Source organism: Orycteropus afer, unplaced genomic scaffold (assembly GCF_000298275.1).
Source record: "Orycteropus afer afer isolate SDZICR_OR568_19922 unplaced genomic scaffold, OryAfe1.0 scaffold00191, whole genome shotgun sequence".
NCBI lineage: Eukaryota > Metazoa > Chordata > Mammalia > Tubulidentata > Orycteropodidae > Orycteropus > Orycteropus afer.
The window spans coordinates 1,413,967-1,439,970 of NW_006921778.1; the positions used below are offsets into that span (position 1 = coordinate 1,413,967).

Genomic DNA, 26,004 nt, shown 5'->3' on the forward strand with positions numbered 1-26,004 from the left:
GATGCAGGAAACATCAAAAGAAGATGAATGGAATACACAGACTCACTATACCAAAAAGAGTTGGTAGATGATCATCCATTTTGGGAGGTGGCATGTGATCGAGAACCAATGGTATTAAAGGAAGAAGTCAAAGCTGCACTGAAGGAATTGGTGAAAAACAAGGCTCTGGGTATTGAAGGAATACCCATTGAGATGTTTCAACAAACAGATACTGCACTGGAGGCACTTACTCATCTATGCCAAGAGATTTGGAAGACAGCTACCTGGCAAAGTGACTAGAAGAGATCCATATTTCTATCCATTGCAAAGAAAGGTGATCCAACAGCATGTGGAAATTACTGAACAATATCATTAATATCACATGCAAGTAAAATCTTACTGAAGATAACTCATTATAGTGGCATTGAGGAAGAGAAAGACATAGAGAGGTACGTGGGAGGTACAGACAACAAAGATGAACTCTTTTCCACATATGGTATGGCATTGTCAGTGAAGGCAAACATGGGTATATTGGTAGATAGATGAGTGGACAGGCTGAACTAGTAGGTATCTCTATGAAGTGGAGAGTGTACCCAAGAACATGTATAGGGTTGGCAGACAATGGTCCTAAAAGTTTATAAATGAAACAGAATTCCCAGGTGTATAGTAGAGCTGATAAGGGGCAAGGTTGTGGTCACTGCTTGGTCACAGCCAGCTACCCAGAGAGACCTAGTAGTTGAACCTCTGGGCTCGGGACCATAGTTTCAGGGGTCATCAAGCTCAATTGGCATGACATACCATACAAAACACTGTTCCACCTCCTACTTTGTTGTTGTTGTTATGTGCCATCGAGTCAAACCCGACTCATAGCGACCCCTCCTGGGTTTCCAAGGCAGTATCACTGTGGAAGTAGGATTGCCCAACCTTCCTTCCGAGGAGTGGCTCGTGGGTTTGAACCGCCAGCCGTCTGGTTAGCAGGCAAGTGTCTTAGCCACTATGCTACCAGAGCTCCCACCTCCTACTTTAGTGAGTAGCAACTGGGATCTTAAAAGCTGGCAAGCTGGGTCTCTCCTTGTCCAGAGCAAAAAAGAATGAAGGAAATCAAAATTCATGGAAACAATTAGTCCTAGCGACCAGTACACCACCCAGTCTGCAGCCTATACAACTATGAGACAAGAAGAACTAGATGGTGCCCGGCTACCACTGTCATCCACTTGGAAGGGGATCTATCTAGGAGGTCCTTGATAGAGAGGGAGAACAATGTGGAACAAAACTCAAAATCATTTGGAAAAAAAAAAAAAAAAGATGAGAGGTTTGCAATAGTGATAGAGCCTGGTGGAACCACTGAGACTATGGCCCCTAGCTGCCCTTCAGGTCTGGAATTGAACCCACGCCTGTGGTTTCCAGCCAAACAAAAGACAGGCATATGAGTTGAACATTTACCTCAGGTAGATACACTCCTTGGAGAGAACAATCATGGGAGAAAGAAGAGCTGCTTATGTACAGGAAGACAGCTCAGGGGGCAGGAGTGCATGGAGGGATGGACACAGGGAAGAGGTAACTACCGGGAGGAAGTGGGAGGGGAGCTGTTGCATTGTGGTAAACTGTGGTCAATGACATGAGACAAAGTATATGTGAACTGCTGTATGGAAAGTCAATTTGCCCTGTAAATCTTCACCTAAATCACAATTTAAAAAAAAAAAAAAAAAAAAACATGAAAATAGGGGAAAAAAAAAAAAAGATAATTAAAAAATGGTTGCAACAGTATATTGGCAGAGAACTTCCAGAAATGCAAGCTGGATACAGAAGGGGATGTGGAGCAAGTAATATCATAGCTGATGTTAGCTGGATCTTCGCTCAGAGCAAAGAATACCAGAAAAATGTTTACTTGTGTTTTATTGACTATGCAAAGGCATGGGAGCTCTGGTGGCGTAGTGCCTAAGGCATTTGACTGCTAACCAGAAGTTGGTGGTGGTTGGGCAATCTACTTCTGTAGGGATACCATCTCAGAAACCCAAAGAGGGGTTGCTATGAGTTGGATCTGACTCGATGGCAGTGAGTTTGGTTTTTGGGTTTTTTATGCAAAATCATTTGATTGTGTGGATTATAACAAATTGTGGATAATGTTGAGAAGAATGGGAATTTCCGAACACTTAATTGTACTCATGAGGAACCTGTATGTAGATCAGGACACTGTCATTCAAACATCACAAGGGGATACTGCATGGTTTAAAATCAGTACAGGAATGCATCAGGGCTGTATCCTGTCACCATACTTATTCAATCTGTATGCTGAGCAAATAATCCAAGAAGCTAGACTATTTGAAGTAGAATGTGGAATCAGTGTTGGAGGAAGTCTCATTAATAACCTGAGATGAACAGATGACACAACCTTGCTTGCTGAAAGTGAGGATGACTTGGAGCACTCACTGATGAAAATGAAAGACTACATACAGTCTGCAGTATGGAGTACACCTCAACATAAAGAAAACAAAAATCCTCAGAGCTGGACCAATAAGCAGCATCATGATAAATGGAGGAAAAATTGAAGTTGTCAAAGATTTCATATTACTTGGTTCTACAATCAATGCCAGTGGAAGTAGCAGTCAAGACATCAAAAGATGTATTGCATTGGGCAAATCTGTTGCAAAAGACCTCTTTCAAGTTCTGAAGAGCAAAGGTATCCCTTTGAAGACTAAGATGTGCCTAACCCAAGCCATGGTATTCTCAATTGCCTCATATACATGTGAGAGCTGGACAATGAATAAGGAAGACCGAAGAAGAGTTGATGCTTTTGAGTTGTGGTGTTGACAAAGAATGCTGAAAGTACAGTGGACTGCCTAAAGAACTAACAAATCTGTCCTGGAAGAAGTATAACTGGAATGCTTCTTGGAAGCAAGAATGGCCAGACTTTGTCTCACCTACTTTGGTCATGTTGCCAGAAGAGACCATTCTCTGGAGAAGGATAGCATACTTGGTAAAGTAGAGGGAAAGGCCCTCAACAAGATGGATTGACAGTGGCTGCAGTGATGAGCTCAGATATAGTAGGGATCGTGAGGCTGGCACAGAACTGGTCAGTGTTTCGTTCTGTTGTCCATAAGGTTGCTATGAGTCAGAGATGACTTGACTGCACATAACAACCACCTGGAAAAAGAAACAAATCTGTACTGGAAAAAGTGCATCCTCCTTAGAAGTGAGGATGGTGAGATTTCATTGCATGCATTTTAGACATGTTGTTAGGATGGACCAGTAACTGGAGAAGAACTTGGTAAAGTAGAGGGTCAGTGAAAAAGAAGACCTTCAATGAGATTGATTGAAAATGTTGTTGCAAAAATGGGCTCAAACATAGCAATGATTGTGAGAATGGTGCAGGACTGGGCAGTGTTATGTTCTGTTGAACATAGAGTTGCTGTAAGTTGGAATTAACTTGACAGCACTGAACGCCACGACTAACTTATTACATCATCTTGGGTAATTCACTTTCCCTTTTGAAGCCTCAATTGTCTTATTTATAAAATAAATATATTTTAGACTAGGTGTGATAGTCTCCAAGATCATTTCTAGTTTGAACAGTTTGTGACTTTTCTGCCACTGCAGGTCATTACAGAAGTGTGTGTAATGCCTGCCCTCTTAGGAGTTTTATTTTTTTATTTACTTTCAGAAAGCTAGTAGCAAGCCTTATTATTGCAACTCTAAATAAAGCAACAAGGAAGTACTGTACAAATGCTTCTAAGTGAATGAAATACCATACACTTAAAATACTGTAAGGTGATCCTATATGTTCTAAAGCAAGATGCCTGAGAGCTTTCTAATTCCTGATTAAGAAACTATCAGTATAGCATATAATTACCCACATTCATGAGTTAATCAAAGCTTTTAATTGCCAGGTTTAAAATGATCACTTCTTGGACCTTTCCACTTTGTCTTCCTTTCTTATCCTCAGCATTAGCAGTTAGTATTCTTTGGGGAGGCATTTTTTCCCCTAAAGAAATAAGTTGCCACTTGACAAGAGCTACTGTGTGCACAAAGAAGGGAACAATAAACTCACTGATGCTGTGTGGTCAAGTAGGCACCATCACCAGGTAGGTGACTCCCTTCCACACAGAGCAGCCTGGAAAGTCCACCTCAGATTTGTGCCTTTGTTAAAAACTGCTCGTAGAGTACTTTTTACTTCTCTGTTCCTTCACTCTTGATGCACTGATAACTCCTGAATAATAGACAAGAGAGAGGAAGCCCCTTAGTGTCAGTTGGCTATATATGTTGTGATCCCAAGGTGACGTACAACAAGCCCTGAAAAAATTAGCTTTGTCATTTCTCAATCCTAGGTTCCGATGTCTTTTTACGAATGTTACAGTGGGAGACAAGATGAATGTGCAGCTCCATGGTATTTTGCTTAAGTCAGTGTGAGAAACAACACATTTCTAACATTTAGACTCATATCCTTTAATACCTGGTTCTTTGTGGTACAAAAGGCTCCCTGATCTTTTTGCAAGGTGGCTTTCCACCTCTACCGCTTGCTTTCCTTGCATGTGTTGTCTTTGTTGCCTCTTCTCCAACCAGCTCTGAGATTTCTCGCTGGCTATTTTCTCTGTCCAGAGTATTTCTTCTCATTCATAATTTCCTGTTGAGATCCTACCCTCTTCCAAGGCTCACCATCAACATTGAAACCTTGGAGTTATTCCTGACACCTTCCTTGCCCTCTCTAACATCCAGGTCCTGTGGATTTTACTCTTGAACCTTCTCACTAACCTCTTTCACTTCTGCAATTACATAATCTTAGGCAAATCACTGGGGTAAAGCCTTTATCATTTCTTGACTAAAAGCCTGTGCAGTCACTATCTTTGGGGCTCCTTGAGTCTTTTCTTTTCTCCATAACTACCAGATTAAACCACAATCTGACCAAATTGTTCTGGTGGGAGACCTTAGTGTCCTCCAGATACCCTCAGGATCAAGCCTCTTAGCTGAAAACCATCTTCAGTCTTAAGGTCCCTGAGTGTTTCTCTAGCCTCATTTTCCTATCCTGCACCCCATTTTTATTTCAGCCATACTGAACCACTTATATTTAATAATAAATGTAAGCTCTGGTGGCATAGTGCCTAAGGCATTTGACTCCTAACCAGAAGGCTAGTGGTTCAGACCCACCAGCCACTTTTTGGAAGGAAGACTGGGCAATCTACTTCTGTAGACATACCACCTTGGAAACCACAAGGAGGGGTAGCTATGAGTCTGAACGAACTCAGCAGCAGTGAGTTTGGTTTGGTTTTTGGATATGTTCACAACTCTGAGCACTTACTTGTGCCCTTCCAACCTTGGGACCTATCTAAAAGCTACTTGCCTTGCAACTCATCTTGATGTTAATTCATTCAGGAAGTCTTCCCTGGTCACTACCCACCAGCAGCTCCAGATGCCTTTCCTGTGTACAACCATAGCATACTTTCTAGATTAGGATGGGTTGTGAACATATTGTCTGGAAGGCAGAATCCAATAGTCTTTGCTTTCCTACCTTTTGTTTGTTTGTTTGTTTTAATGCTCAAATATTTTTAACAGGGAGCCGTAGTTTGAATTTTATGCCACTGAAAGCCTTCTGTCAAGATGACATTTCTAGTGAGATATAATTCTCCTTCAGACTGTGTTCTTACCTCAGGAGAGAATGTTTCCTATAATCAAAAGCTTCCCTCTCTCACTACTTCCCTATTCATTCATTTCTAAAGTTCATCCCAATAATCCCTAGAAATAATTCAGTACTAAACAGGAGATTTGGCAGGTACTATATGTTTTAGACCCTGCCAAGCCAGGAGGGTTTAAGATGGCTATTGAAGATTTTTAAATGCCATTTACACCAGAGAAACAGCAGCAGCATTTATTATTAGCTTTCTTGGCTGTAAAATGTTCTCAGCCAAGCTAAAGCTGATTACATTGGCCATGCAACAAAGGTAATTTATTCATCATACACACAATCTCCTGTTAAGTAAAATCAGAATTTTAAGTGCTGATTGAAAAGAGAGTTGATGTATCAGTGCACAAACAATTACCCTCTAGACCAAAAAGGTGACTCAAGAGTACTTTTTAATTGTTTTTGTTCCTAAAGCTAATTATTGTTGGCTTTTGCAGATGTCTAATAATTAACTTATTCACAAAACATTAACCTATATTTTTGCCTTTACCACTCCCATTCTAATTCATATTTTGCAAAGCCAGGGGCTTTATGTCTGTTTAAAGTCTTCCTAGGTTTCTACATAGATTTTATTAAAAATACCTTAGAAAGCAAGAACTCAGCTAAATCCCTCCCATGGGAAGCTGTTAATTTTTTTTAAGAAAATCGAGAACTCTGAAGAGTTCTTCACATTTCTCTAACTTTTAGATGCATCTCTCCGGTTTAACCCAAGACTGTAGATTTCCTGCCCCTGTCATTGACAACTAACAATGAATACCAGGCTGAAAGAACTTTTTCTCTTCCTGGATTTCGTCACATCCTCCCCTGGAGCTGAATAGACTCCATTGGACTTTCCATTGGACAATTAAATCCCTGACTACTTTCTCTTCTGGCCCCCTTGCAAAATAAATACTTGAAAGAGGGTTGTTTGTTTGTTTGCTTGTTGATGCCCTCTCCATAGCAGTGTGTGTTTGGTAGTGGTGTGAGGAGAGGGAAATACGTGTGCTTTGAAATACATACTACAGTTCTACATTTTCTTGGTATATTAATAGTACAATTCAGAAACCAAAAGTCCAGGGATCCATGGAGGCCTGAGAATGGGTTAAGTATGCATGTGAAAAGGGGAATAGGACTGCATTTATATGTTGGTCTCCTGTTAGCAAATCCAAGTTGCAGGAAATAGCCTTTTGAGTGGTATTCTGTCTCTCTCTCACTGTTTCCATTTTTTTCCTTACCTCTTCCTCTTTTCCATCCCATTAACCCCACCCACTTTCTTTGGGGAAAGTGTGGTATTTCGTGCTGATCCACATACATCTCATAGGATCATATGAGGTTATGGTGCAGTGAATTACTTAGTATACCTCTTCTAGCCATGGTCTTTGTGACTGCCACCAGATGAATGAGTGGCAAATGTGAGGTGCTTGTGGCTGAGCAAGGGGATTGTTAATAATGTAAATAAGGTATATGGTGCCTGTGTGAGGGGTGGTACCATGTAAATAAGGTGTATGGTACCCTAACGTGGGAATTGGTCTGTTTTGCCTTTCCACTAGCCTTTAAATGAGTGATTCCAGAGGTGGAATGTGGGGATTTCATTGTGATCAAGAAAGACCAGTTAGGAGTAGAGTGCATCCTTGGACCTGAGATCTCTGCAATGGACCCCCTTGGCAGAGAAACTGCAGAGAGACGGTGGCAGAGAGGCAGCAGAACCAAGAGACCAGCACAAGACAGAGTGACAGGCTTCTTAGCCCACAGAGCAAGAAAGCTGAGTGCCTTTGGTCAGGAGGCTTGCTGATGCAGCGGGGTGCCTCTTTGGACACCTATTGGCAAAGCTAAATGAGCTTGGTAACGCTGACTCCAACAAAGCAGAGGCGAAGGGCCAAAGAGAAACATGCCTACAGCAAGGCTGAGAAGAAGCTGTCCTGATAGAAGAACTGTATCCTGGCTTATTTCTGATCCTGAATTGTAACATGCTACTTCCCTAATCCCCAAAATCATAAGTACTGTCTGTGAGTTCTGTGTGGCCATTGCAATGAATTATCAAACCCAGCAAAGAAGTAAAGAGTGCCATGGGAGGGACAATTGTTGTCAAAATCGGTTTAAAAACAAAAATTGAGGGTGGCTGTGTATCTGACTTGTGCTTTGTGGGAATCAGCCTTGGGTGATGCTGCTGATAGTGATTCTATCACCCCCTCATGAAGTTACAGGAGGTTGAAGGACACCACCCCCATGTCTCTTTTGCAGAGATCTATACTGATGAAGGGAGCTTTGGTGGCATAGTGCCTAAGGCATTTGACTGCTAACCAGAAAGCTGGCAGTTCAAACCCACCATCCACTCCTCAGAAGGAAGATTGGGCAATCCACTTTCATAGTGATACTGCCTTGGAAACCCAAGGAGGGGTCACTATGAGTCGGCTCTGACTCAATAGCAGTGAGTTTGTTTGTTTGTTTGTTTTTGTATACTGATGAAATGCAGGTTTTCCAGTAGCTCCAGCCCCAGCATCTTTGTGCATACTCTTCCAAGAAGAAAGCCCACCAGTGGGACCCTCTAGGTGATGGAGTATGCTAGTCCTGTTCATCAGACTCTTGGGGTTTTTTGGTTATTTTTTTTTTTTCTCACTTTACCCTTAGTACTAGTAGTTTTATTAATTCTTTCTCATACTAGCATCTGAGGAATGAAGAAATCTTTGAAGGAGAAAAAGTTTCTACCAGGCTGATAGATAAATCTTGCTCAGTACATGGGTATATATGAGGGCACAGAAGCAACTTTTCAGTTGCACACACTGACCATAAATGTGACCATCTATTTCCTGAAAGGAATCCTGGTTCATGTGTCTTAAGGGGAAGATCTATTTTTCTCCTCTCTGAATGTCTCATTCTTGTCCTTAAAAGACATATTCTCTATGAATTTGTCTTATATCTTCTGTCAGTGATGTCTGATTCTCCTTTTTTCTCAGAGAGGAAGATGAGTACTCAGAACTGCGGTCAGAGCTCAGCCAGAGCCAACATGAAGTCAATGAGGATTCTCGAAGCATGGACCAAGACCAGACCTCTGTCTCTATCCCTGAAAACCAGTCTACCATGGTCACTGCTGATATGGGTGAGTCTGCCTTCTATTACCACTAAGCCAGAGTTTGGCGTCTAGATTGTAGTAAGAATTTTAAATATGTTAGATGGCCTGAATTAAAATGAGTAATTCAAGGAGTCCAGTGAGTGGATGAAGGAACCTCCACTTTAGTCTCTGAAATAGTAGTTTGTTGGTCAAAGTGGAAGCAGAGAGCTAAATTAGACACCTGATAACGTTTTGATTTCAAACATACATCATCTCTACTTGAAAATTCTAGAAGCAGGAACTGATTAAGAAGCTACTGCAGCATTCCAAGTTACAGAAAATCTGAACCAACATGGTGAGAATGGAAAAAATGGAAAGGGTAGAAACACATAGCAGTGATTTAAAAAAAAATAATAAAATGGGTTTCAGCAACTGTTGAGTAAGAAAGAGGAGCCCAAAATGATTCTGACATGTTGATCCTGAATGACTAAGGGATTGATTATACTTCTCAGTAAGGAGGCTTGATTGAGAAATGAGTTGAGAAACAGCACATAATGTTTGAGGTTGAGGGAAAATGTCTGTGTAGAATATATAGTACAGTGTATTTTAAATTGCAGGTCATACCCCATTAATGGGTTTTAAAATTATATGAAAAATAAAAATTAAATATGTCAGGAAAAATAGAATGACAGTATTTTTTCATGAAACTTATTACTTGTGTGTGTATATGTACTCGTTTGCCATATAAAATGTTGTTCTAACTATGGGTTGTAGTCAAAATGTTGTAAAACCACTGATCTAGTTAGAAATACCTACTTGGATCTTTGGAAGGAGATTGAGGTTGAGGATACAGGCCTTGAAGTCATCCAACCTAACGAGATTTCTATGGTTATTAAGGTATAGAGTAAAAAGGAGGAAGAGCACCATATCTTAGGAAATGTTTACATGGAGGGGACAGATAGAAGGAGGACCAGGAGATGGAAGAGTAAACATAACATAGTTTTCGTGGAACTTGAAGTTTAGTTGGGGAAAGAGACTTTAATCAAATGCTACATTTATGGGAACTCACACATACACACACACACACACACACACACACACCCGTCTTCCCTGTTTCCAATCCTTCAGCAAATCTTGCCAGTTTTACACGTTTTCAATATCCATCTGTTTTTCTACATCTCAACATTAAGGGACATAGTAGCAACAGAGTGTCTTAAAGGAACTTGGTTCAAAATGGTTCCAGGAAGGCTTCTTCAAGCCTTGATATTTTAGCTGAGATCCGGAGCAATGGTATTCAGCCAGGGATTGGTGGTTGAGGAGTTATATGTACAGTAAATTCAAAGAGGAGAGAGAAGTCCATTGTGGCTGGAAGGCAGAGAGATGTGAGATGGAGACTGAAGAAGAAGACAGAGACCTGATCACACAGGGTCTTGTGGAGCATATTAGAGATTTTGGCCTGTATCCATGGGATGACAGGAAGCTACAGGAAGCTACAAAAAGATTTTAAATAGATAGGGAGAGGGAATGAGATGATCAGATTTCCATTTCAAACCCAATCACTCTTTCTATAGTGTGGAGAAAGGGTCAAGTGTGAGTAGGAGAGGCGAGTTGGAAAATCTTTGCAAAAGTTTAGGTAGACAAAATTGTTGCTAGGATTAGGGTGGTCACAGTTGAGATGTGGAAAAACAAATGGGTATAGAGAAGGTGTAAAATTTGCTGAAAGGTTGGAAACAGAGGGTGAAGCAGGAAGTGGGGGTTTGCGTAATGGATGGACAGTGAGACCAGTAACCAAAATCATAGCATAGCAAAATGACCAGTTTGTTTGCCTTGGTTTTTGTTTTGCTTTGCTTTGTTGGGAGGGGACAGGTAGTAGAGATAATGTGTTTTGGTGTGGTCATGTTTGGGCATGAGATTGAGGTGCAAGGAGAGATCCAGGTAGAGGTGCTTAGGAACCTTAGGTATACAGATAAGAAGCGAAGAGAAGAGGTCTAGACTGAAGAAGAGCTGTTGGGAGACAACAAGATGTTTGTAGCTATTAACCAAAGCCATGGATATTGATCAATAGACTAAGAAGTGAAAAGAGCCTAGGACTAAGCCTTGAGGGACAATAGCCAATAACAAGACTCAGTAGGAGTTCTGGGCAGGAATGTACCTGTCATCATTGCACATTCAGTTTAAATGCACCACCTCAGAAAGCCTCGTCAGCACCACACTATGCAAGCCCCTGTGCTGGCTCCGTCACTATCCCATTTTGTTTCCTTATATCATGTTGACATTTTAAATTTATTTATATTTATTTGCCTGACTGACTCTCCCACTAAAACTCCATTGCGCAGAAACATGTTTGTTTTATCTACTAGTATATAACCAGAGTTTACCACAGTGCCTAGTGTATAGTTTATGTTCAAAAATATGTGTTGGAATAGTCAACCAATCCATCAATCAATCAGCTAAAGATATGGGAAGAAAATGGGGAGAGCAATGTCCTAGAAGCCAGTGGTACAGAGAAGGAATAAGGAAGATCATCAGTAGTCAGCAATACGGTTACTGCTAAGACCAAATAAAACTGAGGTTATTGAGAGCTGTATTTTGAGATAGGCATTAGCCACACAGAAGTGCATTAATGAGTGAAAATGTCTCTGCAAGCTTCAGTCTGAAACTGCCTCCCTCAAACTAACCTGAACTCAGGCCCTGGGCTTTATATTACAGCACATAAGCCCCTGCAACCAACCCCACCGTGGACCAAAGTCTAAAAGTCTAAGTTCATACCAATGTCATAGTTCTCTATCCCTGGCAGCCCCAAGCTGCCTTGGGCAGTCAGACAAGTTCAAGCAGCCAAGCATTTCCTGCCACCACAAAGGATCAGCCCTGAGCTGATCCCTCCATTCATTTCTCTTTTAGGAAATTAATAAATGTCCCTTATTCTAACAAAGTCATCATCAAATAAGTTTGGGAAATGGAAAGATAAACCCACTTAAAATGGTGTCTTTGCTCTGGGATGTCTCACAGCTCCTGATAGGAGAGAGCATCGGTTGCAGTGGTTCCCCAGGCAGCAGCCAGTGCCCACCTGTCTTCCAAATAGGAAGTCTTTACTTTTCACAGATCATTAATCTCGAACCATTTCTTTCCATCCTTTCCCTAATTAAAATAATATGTGTTCATTGTAACACCTGGGAGTATCTTTCCCAGAAAGACTGAGGTTCCTGAGACATGGAAGCAACCATGTCTGCCCAATGCCTGCACATATTCTCTACTTGCACATAAAAAGCAAACAAAAACAGTTGTCTTCTAATCAGTCTTGACTCTCAGTGACCTCGTGTGTGTATTGGAGTAGAACTATGGTGAAGAAGAGCATACAGGTGAAGGGGGACGGGGTGGGTGGAGGAGACTGTCAGGGCAGAGAGGCCACCCCTGCCAGGTCCCCGAGGAGGGCAGGCACTTGCGGACAGCTACAGGGGAGTTCATTAAGGCTGCAGCAGAGTGCAGTCAATGCATTTGTTAATCGGAACTGGACGTCTGCCTCTCCTTATTCATTTGCCATTTTCCAATTAAATTGCTTCAACAGGGAAAAAAGCTTCCATATATAAAAACCATTATAGGAAATCATTAAAAAAAACAGCCATTTCATTATAGTTGCTATATTTGCAAACCTGCATTAGGAACCCAGAAGTTTGCTTGAGCTGGATTTTATATGTAGTTTACTGCAGTATATTTGCTGATCTATGTTTAAAGATAACAGGAGTAAGTTCAGCCTGTTCACTTCATCAGAAACACTTTTCTTCTGCTTTCAAACTCCACCCATCAGAGCCAGGCTGCCTCTTCAAAAAGAAGGCTCTTGAACCTTGTTGGCAGAGCCTGGAGGAGCAAACCAGAATCTTAGAAAGTACTTTTACTCACCTAAACAGTTGTCATATAAAGAAGAAATGGGCTGTTCTGGTTACCTAGTGCCACTCCGACAAGAATATACCACAAATGGAATGGCCTTAACAAACGAGTTTATTCTCTTACAGTTTGGAGGCTTTAAGTCCAAGTTCAAAGTGCCAGGCTCTAGAGGCTGGGTGAAAGCCCCTCAACCTTGGGGTCCAGCTCTGCCTCCTGCTCCACTGGAGCCAGAGACATTTCTTCACTCAGACAGCTGCTGGCTGCTGAGGCTAAGAAGCCCAAGGTTGACAAATAAAAAGGCACAGTCCTGATGTTACCAAACCACACGGCAGGCCATTCATTCAAGTTCACTGTAAGTCCCAAGGTCAGCAGAGCATGGCAGGCTGCTGAACAATGACACGGCTATATGCATGCCATATGCTAGAGACCATTCTCCAAGGCTTCTGCTTGTATACAGGAAGGAGACCACATCCCTAAGGCAGATACTCAGCTGCTCACAGTAGATTCCATGGAGTTGATTACCAGTCTTATCATGGGGAATACTGTATCCAGCTGCCCAGCCACTCAACCAGGCCCAGCCAAGTTGACACACAAACTGAACTACCACAGGGGCCCAGCCTCTGTCACCCAGTCCATCTTTTCTTTCTATCGATTCTGGACAGATCAGAACCCAGTTCCACTGAGTCGAATCCCAACTCACAGCAGCCCTATACGGCAAGTAGAATTGCCCTATAGGTTTTCCAAGGCTATAAATCTTTACAGACGCAGACTGCCACATCTTTCTCCTCCAGAACAGCTTGTTGGTTTGAACTGCCAACCATTCTGTTAGCAGCCAAGCACTTAACTACTGCACCGTCAGGGCTTCTTAGCCTCTGTCTCATTATATTTTAAATAAATTGGATTAAGCTTGGTCACATAATTGTCTGGAAAACAAAGGTAACAAAGACAAGGTAGAAATTGTAGCTTAGGATTTTTATTTCTTCAATTTAACAGAATCCAGTTAAAAGAAAGGCTGGATATAATAGCTAATAGGTTTTGCTGACAAACTCTGTGTCTAGCAATTACATGCATCCTCACATTTAATCCTCAACTTTGAAAGAGGCCCTGTTAGTTTCCTCATCTGTTAAATCAGTGTAACAAACTTCAGAGAGGGTAAGTAACTTGTCCAAGTACACACAGTTCACAAGTTGTTTTTGGTTTTGCCACCAAGTGTGTCTGTAGATGGCTTTGCCTTCACGTTTCTCTGCTTAACCAGTCGAACATGCCTCTGGTTTGTGTGCTGCACTTACTGCAGTCCTTTTAGGTCTCTAGTGCTGATGGGGGAATTTAGGGAGTAGCTGTGTGATCAAAAACACCTGGCTTAATAGAAGAACATTTGTGGTTAAAGAAGTCTTTGCAGATGCCCGTATTAGGAACAACACTATAGACCAAATTATTCTGAGTGTTGCAGTAGAGCAGAGCACAAATGTGTGTACCACGGGCTTACTGCATCATGCATGTTAGAGCATGTTTGGTGTTCTCACCAGCAGGCTGTTTTCCCAACTCTGTTAATAGAATAGCAAATCTTGTATGGAGCAATCGTTTATAAAAACAAGCCAAAATCCTTAGTTGGATGGGCCTTTGCATTAGTATTTTGAGATCTCTTCTGGGTTTTGGTGAGAAATTATTTTTCTGAAATTTAGCAGTACTAAACTATTATACCCTCAGGGTTGAAAGAAAGCATAAGATACCTCGGTTGCTGGTACAATCACTTAGATATTTCCTCAGTATGAGTAGTTTTTGGAGGATAACCAAGGAAGAATTTGCACATAAAACCTGGCTTTTTGGCACAGCTATATGAAATATGTTTAACATTAAAGCCAGATTTTCCTGGCTTACTGGCTGATGAGGCTTAATGGCTTCAGGAAAAATGTTTAGACGTGTCAAGTGGTTGCTCCAAGGGGAGAGGGGGAGGTCAGGGCAGGGAAAGGAGCCTTGTCTTTTCCAAGAACAATTTCTGTAGAGTTGAAGAGGAGAGTGTTTACAAAAGGCAAGGCAGCCTGCTCCCAGCTTTTTCAGCTTGGAGGAGGCCGAGGTGCACCTTCCTCCGGTTATCGTACCTCCAAGTTTTTCCAACACCAGCCGCCCTCTGCCATCCAAGTTCGACCCTATGACATCATAGTTGTGTACCTAAGTTGGGGAAGTTGGTGACACATCCACCTTGGCCCTCTAGATCAGCTTCCATTAACCTCCAAAAAAGGCTAATGATGATATTGCCAAGGTAACTGATGACTAGAAGGGTCTAAGGATTAGGGTGAAACTGACCAATTAGAACAGAAGGCCCTCATGCTTTCACCATATATACGAATACCTGCCATTTTCTGCCTCTGCCTTGAGTGCAAAGCTTTCCTGTCCATAGACACAGGATGAATGAAAACAACATTAAGCACAGGGGAAATACCACTTTTGATATGATTATCAACATTGCCTGACAAATGCACTGATCTTTAGCCAGAGAACCTCTGGCATCATTCAGGAGATCCTGGGGACAGCCTAGCCCTATGAGCAGCAACACTGATGGTCTCCACCCTCATGACATCAACAGTGGTGTGGAGGAAACTATTTCAATAAAGAATAATTTAATAAACAACCCTTACCACCACCATCACCCCCCCAAAGAAAGAAAAGGCAAGGCAGGCTATTTGGAGAATATTCACTTTTTGTTAGGAATGAGGTGGCTAGGTAGTCATTTAGCCTCCAGCAAAGATTTTTAAAAAGAGGCTTGATTATTTGTAACCTGATTCTGGAACTTTGATGAACCAGTCCACTGGTTGGAAAGGTTACATGAGATTGAAAATAACATCCTAACTAGTTGATATCACAAGTCAACCCATTGTTGTTGCTATTGTTATGTGCCCATGCCCTGAACAGGAATCAATAATTGTGTGTCTTAAGTAGTGTTTATGGGATGTTGTTGTTGTTGTTGTTACGTGCCATCGAGTCGGACCCAACTCATAGCGACCCCTCCTTGGGTTTCCGAGGCAGTATCACTACGGAAGTAGATTGCCCCATCTCCCATCTGAGGAGTGGCTGGTGCGTTTGAACCACCAGCCTTCTGGTTAGCAGTCAAGTGCCTTAGGCACTATGCTACCAGAGCTCCCAGTCAACCCCTTAGTTGTCTTTTTTCTTCTTCTTTTAATTGAGCAACTTAGTTTCTCCCAAGAGGTTCCAGATGTTAGTTATCTCTGAGAACCAGGACCTGGGCAAGGCTTTGAAGTTTGGAATACCAATTCACTGGAGCATTCTCTGAGGTGACTGTATGCTCTCACTCAGATATCTGAGGCTGGTCAGACAGGATCTGTGAATGTTACCAGTTCCAGTGACTGAGGAGTCCACCTAAAAGCATTCTGGAACTTTCTTTCAATAACCATGGTTGAGATGAAGAAAAGTTATTTCTCCACTTCAGCTTATGTCACTTTTGAGTATTTCCCTTGTAGTCTACTGTTCAATAATATTTTAGCCCACAAATAAACTTGGGGTATAAATAAGATGGAATTAGAAAATCATTGATCTTCAACATTTACTCAAAATGAGCTCCCACAATTGTTGGATTCATTAACTCCTTTCTTAATATAAACAATATTTGTTTTCCAAACAGACCATGCCTCCTAAGGTTGGTTTGCTATTTTGATTGTTTTAAACTAATGACATATTTCCCTTGAAACCAGCACTTAGTATGAAGGTAAGCTACTAAAACCAGCCTCTGAAAACCTATTTAATCTGTAATGTAAATGAAGTGCAGGGCCTTAGTAGTTTCACTACAGATCCCAAGCATCATTGTGAACATTGTTTCTGTGAGGAAGTACACTGTAGATCACATTTGGTTGCTAGAAGCACTTGTTCCTTCTCTCCTGACTACTAAGAAACTCTCCCACTCTTGCCCCAGTGAGAGCCACAGCTCCTGGGACAAGCAGGATTACTGTATGCCAACACTGTGTCCTCTTACACTCACTAGAGACAGCCTTTCTTAATACGGGCTCAAGCTGAGCGGGGTGATTCAGGTACTGAGAAAGGTTGTTTGGACAGAGCTTAGTGAACCTGGGGAAGAGTAGTCACGGGGGAGGACCAGAAGCTGGGCAGGGGCAATTGATGGAGGGGATTGGAATCTATCCCCTAAACACACCTGTGTGTGCCGAGATAACATCTTCTTGACTTTTTGGGGGTTTTTTAATATAATTTTTATTGTGATTTGGGTGAAAGTTTACAGAGCAAATTTGCTTTCCAAACAGTAGCTCACATATGCTTTGTCTCATGACATTGACTACAATTTCCCATAATACAACAGCTCCCCTCCCCCTTCCTCCCCATACTTTCCTCTTCCCTGTGTCCTTCCCTCCATGCACTCCTGCCCCCTGAGCTGTCTCCCTGTATATACACAGCCCTTCTATTCTCCCATGATTGATCTCTCCAGGGAGTGTATTTACCTAATGTAAATGTTCAGCTCAATGCTTGTCTTTTGTTTGACTGGAAGCCACAGGAGTGGGTTCAGTTCCAGACCTGAAGGGCATCTAGGGACCATAGTCTCAGTGGTTCCATCAGGCTCTATCAGACCAGCAAATCTGGTCCCCCTTTTTTCTTTTCTTTTCTTCCTTTTTTTTTTTTTTTTTTAATGATTTTGACTTGTGTTCCACATTGTTCTCCCACTCTATCCAGGATCTCCTACATAGATCCCCCTCTGAGTAGTTGACAGTGGTAGCAGGGTACCATCTAGTTCTTCTGGTCGCATAGTTGTATAGGCTGAGTATCATATGGTGTACCAGTCGCTTAGACTAATTGTTTCTATGTGTCTTTGGTTTTCTTCATTGTTCTTTGCTCTGGATGGGGAAGGACCCATCCAGATGGCTACTTGCAAGCTTTTAAGATCCCATTTGCTACTTGCCAAAGTAGGATATGGAACAATGCTTTGTGTAGTGTAATACGTTATGCCAATTGAGCTGGATGTCCCCTGCAGCTATGGCCTCGAGCCCACAAGTCCAACTGCTCGCTCCCTCTGGGTAGCTGCTGTGACCAAGAAGTGACTACAACCTTGTCCCTTGTCAGCTCTACTATATACCTGGGAATTCTTACAGAATGTACCAATACACTTGTAGAAACATTTTCTGCCAATCCTATACATGGTCATGGGCACACTCCTCCTGCATACATATACCTAATAGTTCAGCCTGTCCACCCATCTATCCACCGCATATCCATGTTTGCCGTCACTGACAGCACAGTATTGTATGTGCAAAAGTGTTCATCTTTGTTGTCTGTACCTCCTATGCATCTCTCTCCATCTTCCTCTTCCTCAATACCACATTTGGTACATTGCCCTTCTCTTCACCCAAATCATTACTTGTCTCTACCTATCTGTGTTCCCTCCCCTCCCCTCCTGCCCTGCTAACCAACAAAGAAAATTTCCTTCCATGAAACCTTTCCTTGACTTTTACAATAATGGACTAATATAATATTTGTCCTTCTATGATTGACTTATTTCACTCAGCATAATGTCCTCCAAGTTATTCTTTGCATAGTATTCCATTAAGGAGCTCTGGTAGCGTAGTGCCTAAGACACTTGACTGCTAACCAGAAGACTGGCGGTTCAAACCCACCAGCCACTCCTTGGAAGGAAAATGGGGCAATCTACTTCCATAGTGATACTGCCTCAGAAACCCAAGGAGAGGTCGCTATGAGTCGGGTCCGACTCAACGGCACATAACAACAACAAACAACAGCAAGTATTCCATTGTGTGTATGTACCATAGTTTGGTTATTCATTCTCCTGTCGGTAGGCACTTAGGTTGTTTCCATCTTTTTGCTATTGTAAATAGTGCTGTAGTGAACATGGGTGTATGTATATCTGTTCTTGTCCTGGCTGTCACTTCTTTAGGATATATACCTAGTAATGGGATTGCTGGCTCAAATGGTATTTCTATTTCCAACTTTTTAAGGAATCACTGTGCTGCTTTCCACAGTGCTTGTGTCATTTTACAGTCCCACCAGCAATATATGAGAGTCCCAATCTCTCCACATCCTTGCCAGCATTTGTTATTTTCTGTTCTTGTTGAACTTTGCTACTAGTGCTAGAGCAAGATGGTATCTCGTTGTTTTGATTTGCATCTCTCTAATGGCTAATGGTCATTTTCTGCTGTTTGTGCATTTTGGGTTACGTTTGATAGTCTACTTATGTCACATATTCCCCTCAACCTCACTGCCATCGAGTCAGATCCAACTCATAGAAACCCCTCCTTGGGTTTCTGAGGCGGTATCACTATGGAAGTAGATTGCCCAATCTTTCTTCTGAGGAGTGGCTGGTGGGTTTAAACCACTGGCCTTCTGGTTAGCAGTCAAATGCCATATATTAGGGCCCCTAAATTTGCTCCTAGTTTTTCCTTGAGGAACTTTATAGTTTTATTTTCACGTTTAAGTCTTTGATCCATCTGGAGTTAGTTTTTGTGTATGGGGTGAGGTACAGATCTTGTTTCATTTTTCTATAAATGGATATCCAGTTTTGCCAGCACCGTTTCTTAAATAGACAGTTTCTTCCTCATTTAATGGATTTTGGCCCTTTGTCAAAGATCAGCTGACCATAGGTCGATGGATCTATTTCTGGGTTCTCAATAATATTCCATTGGTCTCTGTCCCAGTTAACTTCTTAGAGGTGCAAAATTACTTTGAAGGTTTTTCATACCTGTTACCAAACTGCCACCACTCTTTACACCCCAAAGGTTGTGCTAATCCACACTCCTGCTATTTTCCTCACATCCGCTGCAACACTGGGTGTTACCCTATTTTAAGCTGTGCCAATTCAGGTGTTTTGTAATCAGATAAATGAAATTAAATGATTACATGTGAATTTGAACTTTTTTCAAATATGCATCTTGGAGCTTAGGGGGCTGTGGACATGGGTGCTGGAAATTTGTGGGCATCACAGGCAGTGGGGTTTGTGGTCCCTGTACAGTGTATATTTTCCTTATGCCTTCACCATATTTAAGAATACCAAATTTGATGTTTTGGAGAAACAAACTGTCAGAAATCCAAAGTGACTACAGCAACAATGAAAGCAAATCTCAGGTTGGTAAGATTTTGCTAAAATAGCTGAAGATGCAGCCATGTTTTCTTTAAAAAAAGAACACAGAAGGGCATTCTCTCCCTGTGAGGTCAGGACCCAGCTTTTACCCTGACTCATTGCTTTGTTCTCAGGTGATTAACTTTGATGTGGCAACGCACTTTGAGGAGAGCATTGCTGTTCTGATAGCTACATTCAGAAACCAAATATCTTAGTGGTTCCTCACATTGGATATCTGGTCCATGCCAAACTTCTTGCCTAGAATGTTGAGAGATGTATTTGCGGTGTAGTAAATTACCTGGTATGGCTTTTCTAGCCATAAGTCTTTGTAAACTCCGTGGTAGAATTTGCTGTGAGAAACTGAGTAGCTTCTGATTGTTAAAATCATCCACCTGGGGTACTTCTGTTGGGAGCAGCACAAAGTAATGTTCTGGGAAGTTCATTCTCTCTCATATGCTTAAAATTCTGATGTTACGATTGGCTAGTTTGGCCACTCTGCCAGGCTCAAAAGGAGGCCTCCTAGAGGCAGAATTCTCTCTGCCTGCTGGCTGAGAAAAGACACGCTCCTGAGAGACACGTGCTGCTGGGAAAGAGACACAAGAGACACACATTACTGAGAGAGACACCGAGGGACATGCACTGCTGGGAGAGAGACTGTGAGAAACTGTTGGCTGAGAGACAATGGGCTGGGAGAGAGACTGAGCAATTTTCCTGAACTTGAATTGTAACCTGGTGCTTCCCTAATAAACCCCATAATCTGTGAGTTCCGTGTGGCCACTGCAGTGAATTATGGAGCCCAGGAGAGAGGTGGTGGGAGCTTTGGAAGGAACGGTTGGTGAAATGGCTGGAAGGAGGCAGCATGTCTGGCCTGGCAGGAATAGGCCTTGGGCTACTGATGGTGATTCTGTTTTCCTCTTGTGCAGTTAGAGGAGGTCAGAAGATGTGGCCTCCTTGCCTTTTTAGCAGTATTTCCCTCCCTTTTTATTTTGAAGAAAATTTCAAAATTATAGAAAGTTGAAATGTACCCCCATAGACCTTTTGCCTAGATTTACCAATTAATAATAATCATTAACAGTTAGCTACCTCTCTATCCTCCCTTTTGTTTGCAGCCATTTGAGAGTTGCAGACATCAGAATGCTTTCCCCTAAATATATTAGCATAAATCTCTTAAGGACAGAGACCTTCTCCACAGCACCTTTACCTATCACACCCAGTGAATTTAAAACTCATAAAACATTAGCATGCATTCCATATTGACATTTCCCCAATTGTACAACTAATGGCTTTTGTTGTTTTTGTTTTATCCAGAATCCAGTCAAGGCTCAGGCATTATATTTAATTATCATCACTCTTTATTCTCTTTTGTTCTAGAATAGGTTCCTCCTCTCATTTTTTTCCCTTAGTGGCATCGACATCTTTGTGGGTATAGGCCAGTAGTTTCGTAGAAAATCAATTTGATTGTTTTCTCGTTATTACACAGCAGTTAATTTTTCTTTCTTTCTTTCTTTCTTTTTTTTTTGCAAGACTATACATGGTGATGGTGTGTCCTCACTATGTCATAGTAGGAAATTAATATGTCATTTGGTCAATGGACCAACATCAGTCCATTGTTGGTGATGTTGAGGTGTTCTTAAACTAAGCAAGAACAACAACAACAAAAAAAAAACAACCCAAAACTCACAGCCATCAAGTCAATTCTAACTCATAGTGACCCCCTTTGGGTTTCCTAGGGGGTAAATCTTTATTGAAGTAGATTGTCAAGTCTTCCTTCTGTGGAGTGGCTGGTTGGTTTAAACTGTCAGCCTTCTGGTTAGCAGTTAAATGCCTTAGGCACTAGGCACCCAGAGCTCCTTAAACTAGGAAACAAAGGTCTTAAAAATCCTCTTATCTCTAGTAGACACAGGCAATGTGCTCTATTAAGCAGGAGTACCCTGTTCGGAGACACTCTTACTCCTTTCCTCTCAAGGCCCTCAGTCTCCTCCTTGGCACTCAAACCTGCAAGTCAGTTATTCTGTGTTACTACCTTCTGTGTTGTTTTATTCTGTTTTTGTTTATTCCTTGATGGAGTTAGAGAGGGCCTTGCTCCATGCAGAGTGGAAAGGCCTGGTAGAAAGAAATATACTGAAAGCAATAGCCTTCCTGTTTTCAGCCTTAGAGCTATGACAAGGTCTGAGCTTTTATATCCCTTTTTTGTTGTTGTTGTTGTTGTTATGTGCCATCGAGTCATATTTATATCCCTAGGATGTAATATTTGCCTCATAGCATGATGTCTTTGTCTGTGCTAAGAGAATCTCTAGGTCTCTCCTCCACTTCGAATGACTTTACAAGGTATGACATGTGCCTGCTCAGAAGAAGGTTCAAGATTTTACAAGAGAATTTTATAAGAGAATTAATTTTACAAGAGAAGCTATGAATTCTAATGATTTTCAGACATTGATAATTAATTCAATGACAGGAAACATCTGTCATTGGGCCATCATGGGTGGTGAGGATTATTGTTATGGCCTGCCCTGCTACAACCCACTCTGGTAGTGCAGTGCCTAAGGCACTTGACTGCTAACCAGAAGGCTGGCGGTTCAAACCTACCAGCCACTCCTTGGAAGGAAGATGGGGCAATCTACTTCCGTAGTGATACTGCCTTGGAAACCCAAGGAGAGGTCGCTATGAGTCGGGTCCGACCCGACAGCATATAACAACAAATGCTACAACCCACACAAGTAAGGCTTTAGGAGCATTTACAGCAGGCCTACAGCTGTTTCTGTTTCTTAGACTACAACAGTATTGCCACTCAATTGTGGCTAAAATTGAGTATGCTTAAATCTCTTTAACTTCAGGGGAAACTTTCTACCTCAAGATTCTTAACTGAAGGCTCTCTGCCTTTTTAGGAGGATATAATATGTGATGTGATGATATCATGTTATTTTTTTATTTTTTAAATTTTTTATTGTTAATTAGGTAGAATTTTACAACGCACATTTGTTTTACATTCAACAGTTCATACACATCTTGTTTTGTGATACTGGTTACCTTCCCCACAGTGTAACAGCTCTCCTCCCACTTCTTCCCTGGAATTACCCTTTCCCTGTGTACTTCTTGCCTATGCATCACTGCCTCCCTACCTTTATCCCTGTGCAAATGGTGCCCTTCTGATCTCCCATGGTTGATTCTTCTAAGGAGTGTGTCTCCGTTGTGTAGGTGTTCAGCTCTTAAGTCTGTCTGTTATATGCCTGAGAATTAAGCCATGGGAGTGAGTTCAATTCCAGACCCAAAGGGTGACTCAAGGCTGTAGTCTCAGGGATTTCACCAGTCTCTATCAGACCAGTAAGCCTGGTCTTTTTTATGATTTTGAGTTTTGTTCCACATTTTTCCCCTTTCCAAGTGGTTGGCATTGGTAGTTGGCCATCATCTAGGTCTTCTGGTCTCAGAGTCATTATAGATTGAAGTCAACGTGCCAGTCAATTGATAATTATGGAGAATGCGGTGCCTCCAAAACGAAGTAAATAAAAGCTATAGATAATCCAGGAGTGCCTCCTGGAAGAGGAGATTTCTAAGCAGAAACTTTAGAAAGAGCCATTATGAAGAGGGAAAATGAAGAGGGGAAACTAGGAAACTAGGAAAACACTTAACCACAAACAAGCAAATGCTGAGTCCCAGGAGTATGTACGTTTTGAAGCTGGAATCATAATATGGAGTAGATCATTCTGGTGAATGCTGGGCTGCTCAAAATCAAGTGGATCAAGGGAAGGTTTCTAACATCTAGCATCTTGTATTTTTGAGTTAGGGTTTTTATGATGGAGGAGGAGATATGTCACGTAACAGGCCATCTGTAACACCTGATTCAAAATGAACCAATTCTGGTATAGTCGATGGTGTGCAACTCTGGCAGTAGGCAGGACTGTTCTGGAGAAGGAAGAAGAAAACTATCATTGCCTGCTAGTATGTGTATGACCAAGCAAGAATCCTGGTTAGGCCTCTTAATTTTCATAGCCATACGTATCCTATTACCCACTTTCCAGATTTCCAAAGTACTTGGATCTTTCCTAAAATGGCATCATAAAAACGTAAGGCCAAGTACTCACCAGAAAAATATACCCTGAACTGTCTATTCACCAACTTCTGTCAGAAGTCTAACTGAAAAAAAAAAAAGTAACATTTGGAAAAGACAGTAAAAGACAGAGCTGCATATTGTACAGAGGCGAGAGTGAACTACAGGGAGGGGAGGAGAGCCATGGAGAGCTGAGAACACACTGAGTCCAAAGGAGTCAGCTGCTAGCCAGCTACTCAAGCTGATTGTTATCCTGTGAGAAGCTGGGCCCAGCATTGTAAGATTCACTCTCTAATTTTACAAGAGAAGCTATGAATTCTAATGATTTTCAGATATTGACAATTAATTCAAAAACTGTTTTTTTAAAAAAACGCCAGACACAACACTGCCATCTTGGCTGCAGGTGGCTAGATTGCATCCTCTAGTGTAAAGGAGATGTTCATCCCATTTATTCTTCTGTGCACTGTTTCATCTTTACAGCAAATTAGGCAATTAGAAGGCTGAATGCCAAGATTATGCTAACTTAACCCTTCCCAGAATTCTCTTGACCTTGTACTTTAATGATCTACAGCTTTAATTTTAATTGAAGGTTACTATAAGAAGAAATCAAGGAGCTCTGGTGGCATAGCGCCTAAGGCATTTGGCTGCTAACCAGAAGATTGGTGGTTCAAACCTGCAACCCATCCATGGAAGGAAGACCAGACAATCTACTTCTGTAAAGATTTACCACCTCATGATGGAGGAATAGGCAGACAAGCAACACAGACCCTCTTCAACAAAGAAAAGAAAAGCCAATTGACAGAGATACACAAGATAATCCTAGAGCCCTGAACTTCAAACAGAACCATAGAGAAGTGGATTAGGAACCAATTAGTGGAAAAACCTGAATGAAAACAGTGAGTACAGAGATGGTCAGAGCTGCGGACTGTCAGTTACTCTGATGGGACCAACAGCCTGAATATTTCCAAGTGGTGTTGGGACCTGAGAATTGACCTAAAGATCAGCCCTGGTCACCAAGGGCTGCAGGGATGATTACACTGGTGGCCTATGACTAAGAAGGGAAACAGCAAGGAGGAAGACAACCTGAGCTGTTGACTTTCCGCTGTCCGGAGGAGACAGCCATTTTGATTGTTTACATTTGGCAACCATTTTGGATTTGAAAGTGATAACATTCTCATTTGGATTCCAGGGACCTAAGAATAGGTTCCATTTGCCAAGGTCAGCAGGGACATAGGAGAGGCTGACAACAGGAAAGGAGATAGGTGGTGAGTGTATAAGTGCTGTTGACTAGTGAATAGAAGAGCACAGTACCCTGCATGCATAGATAACATACAAAGAAAACAAAAATTGTGGGCAAGTCATTCCAACATACAATCACCAATTAAGTATAAGCACAAAAAACGTAACAATGCCTCAGAGACTACAGAGCATCACAGTCCACACAAAGAAGCAAGATAAGCAGGAGAAACAAGAGACCACAGCACAGACCCAAAACACATCCTTGAGGAAGACACAGCATTGGAACTCCCTAATAAGGAATACAAAAGAATTATATTTAGGTATCTTCAATGAATTGAGAGACAGATCAAGGAAAACACAGAGAAAACCCTAGAACAATTTGAAAGACGATACAAGAGCAAAATGATAAAATAAATGAAAAATTAGAAATGATACAAAATCTACATGCAGAAATCCAGAAGATTAATACTACATTTTCAGAAATAGATAAGACATTGAATGGGCAAAGGAATAGAATTGAATCAATGCAAGACAAAATTAGGGAGATTGAAGGCAAATACCTGAACACTTCTTTGGAAAGGGATAAATCAGAAAAAAGATCAAAACAAAATGAAGAAAGTCTAAGGTTCATATGGGATACCATCAAAAGGAATAACCTACATGTAATCAGAATTCCAGAACAGGAAAACACAAATAAAATCACAGAGAAAATTGTCAAAGATTTGTTGGAAGAGAATATTCCTTCTGATGAAAGATGAGAATATATCCATTCAGGAAGTCCAACGAACCTCAAACAGGATAGACCCCAAAGAAAATCACCCAGACATATCATCATCAAGCTCAGCAAAACCAAAGACAATGAAAGAATCATGAGAGCAGCACGGGAAAAATGAAAAGTTATCTACAAGGGGAAACCAATAAAACTAAGCTCAGATTTCTCGACAGAAACCATGCAGGCAAAAAGACAATAGGATGGTATACATCAAAAGGAATAACTTACGTGTCATTGGAATTCCAGAACAGGAAGAGAAAAACAAAACCACTGAGAAAATTGTCCAAGATTTGCTGGA

At 41.5% G+C, this 26,004-nt stretch overlaps 1 protein-coding gene across 1 annotated transcript in view; it reads left to right on the forward strand.

Moving 5' to 3' along the window:
• Positions 1-26,004, forward strand: part of MCC (MCC regulator of WNT signaling pathway) — a 712,607-nt gene that overhangs the window by 569,067 nt on the left and 117,536 nt on the right. Inside the window, exon 6 of the mRNA XM_007947572.2 lies at positions 8,587-8,729. Within this exon, the coding sequence (XP_007945763.1) occupies positions 8,587-8,729 (143 nt within the window). The remainder of the gene's footprint in view (positions 1-8,586; positions 8,730-26,004) is intronic.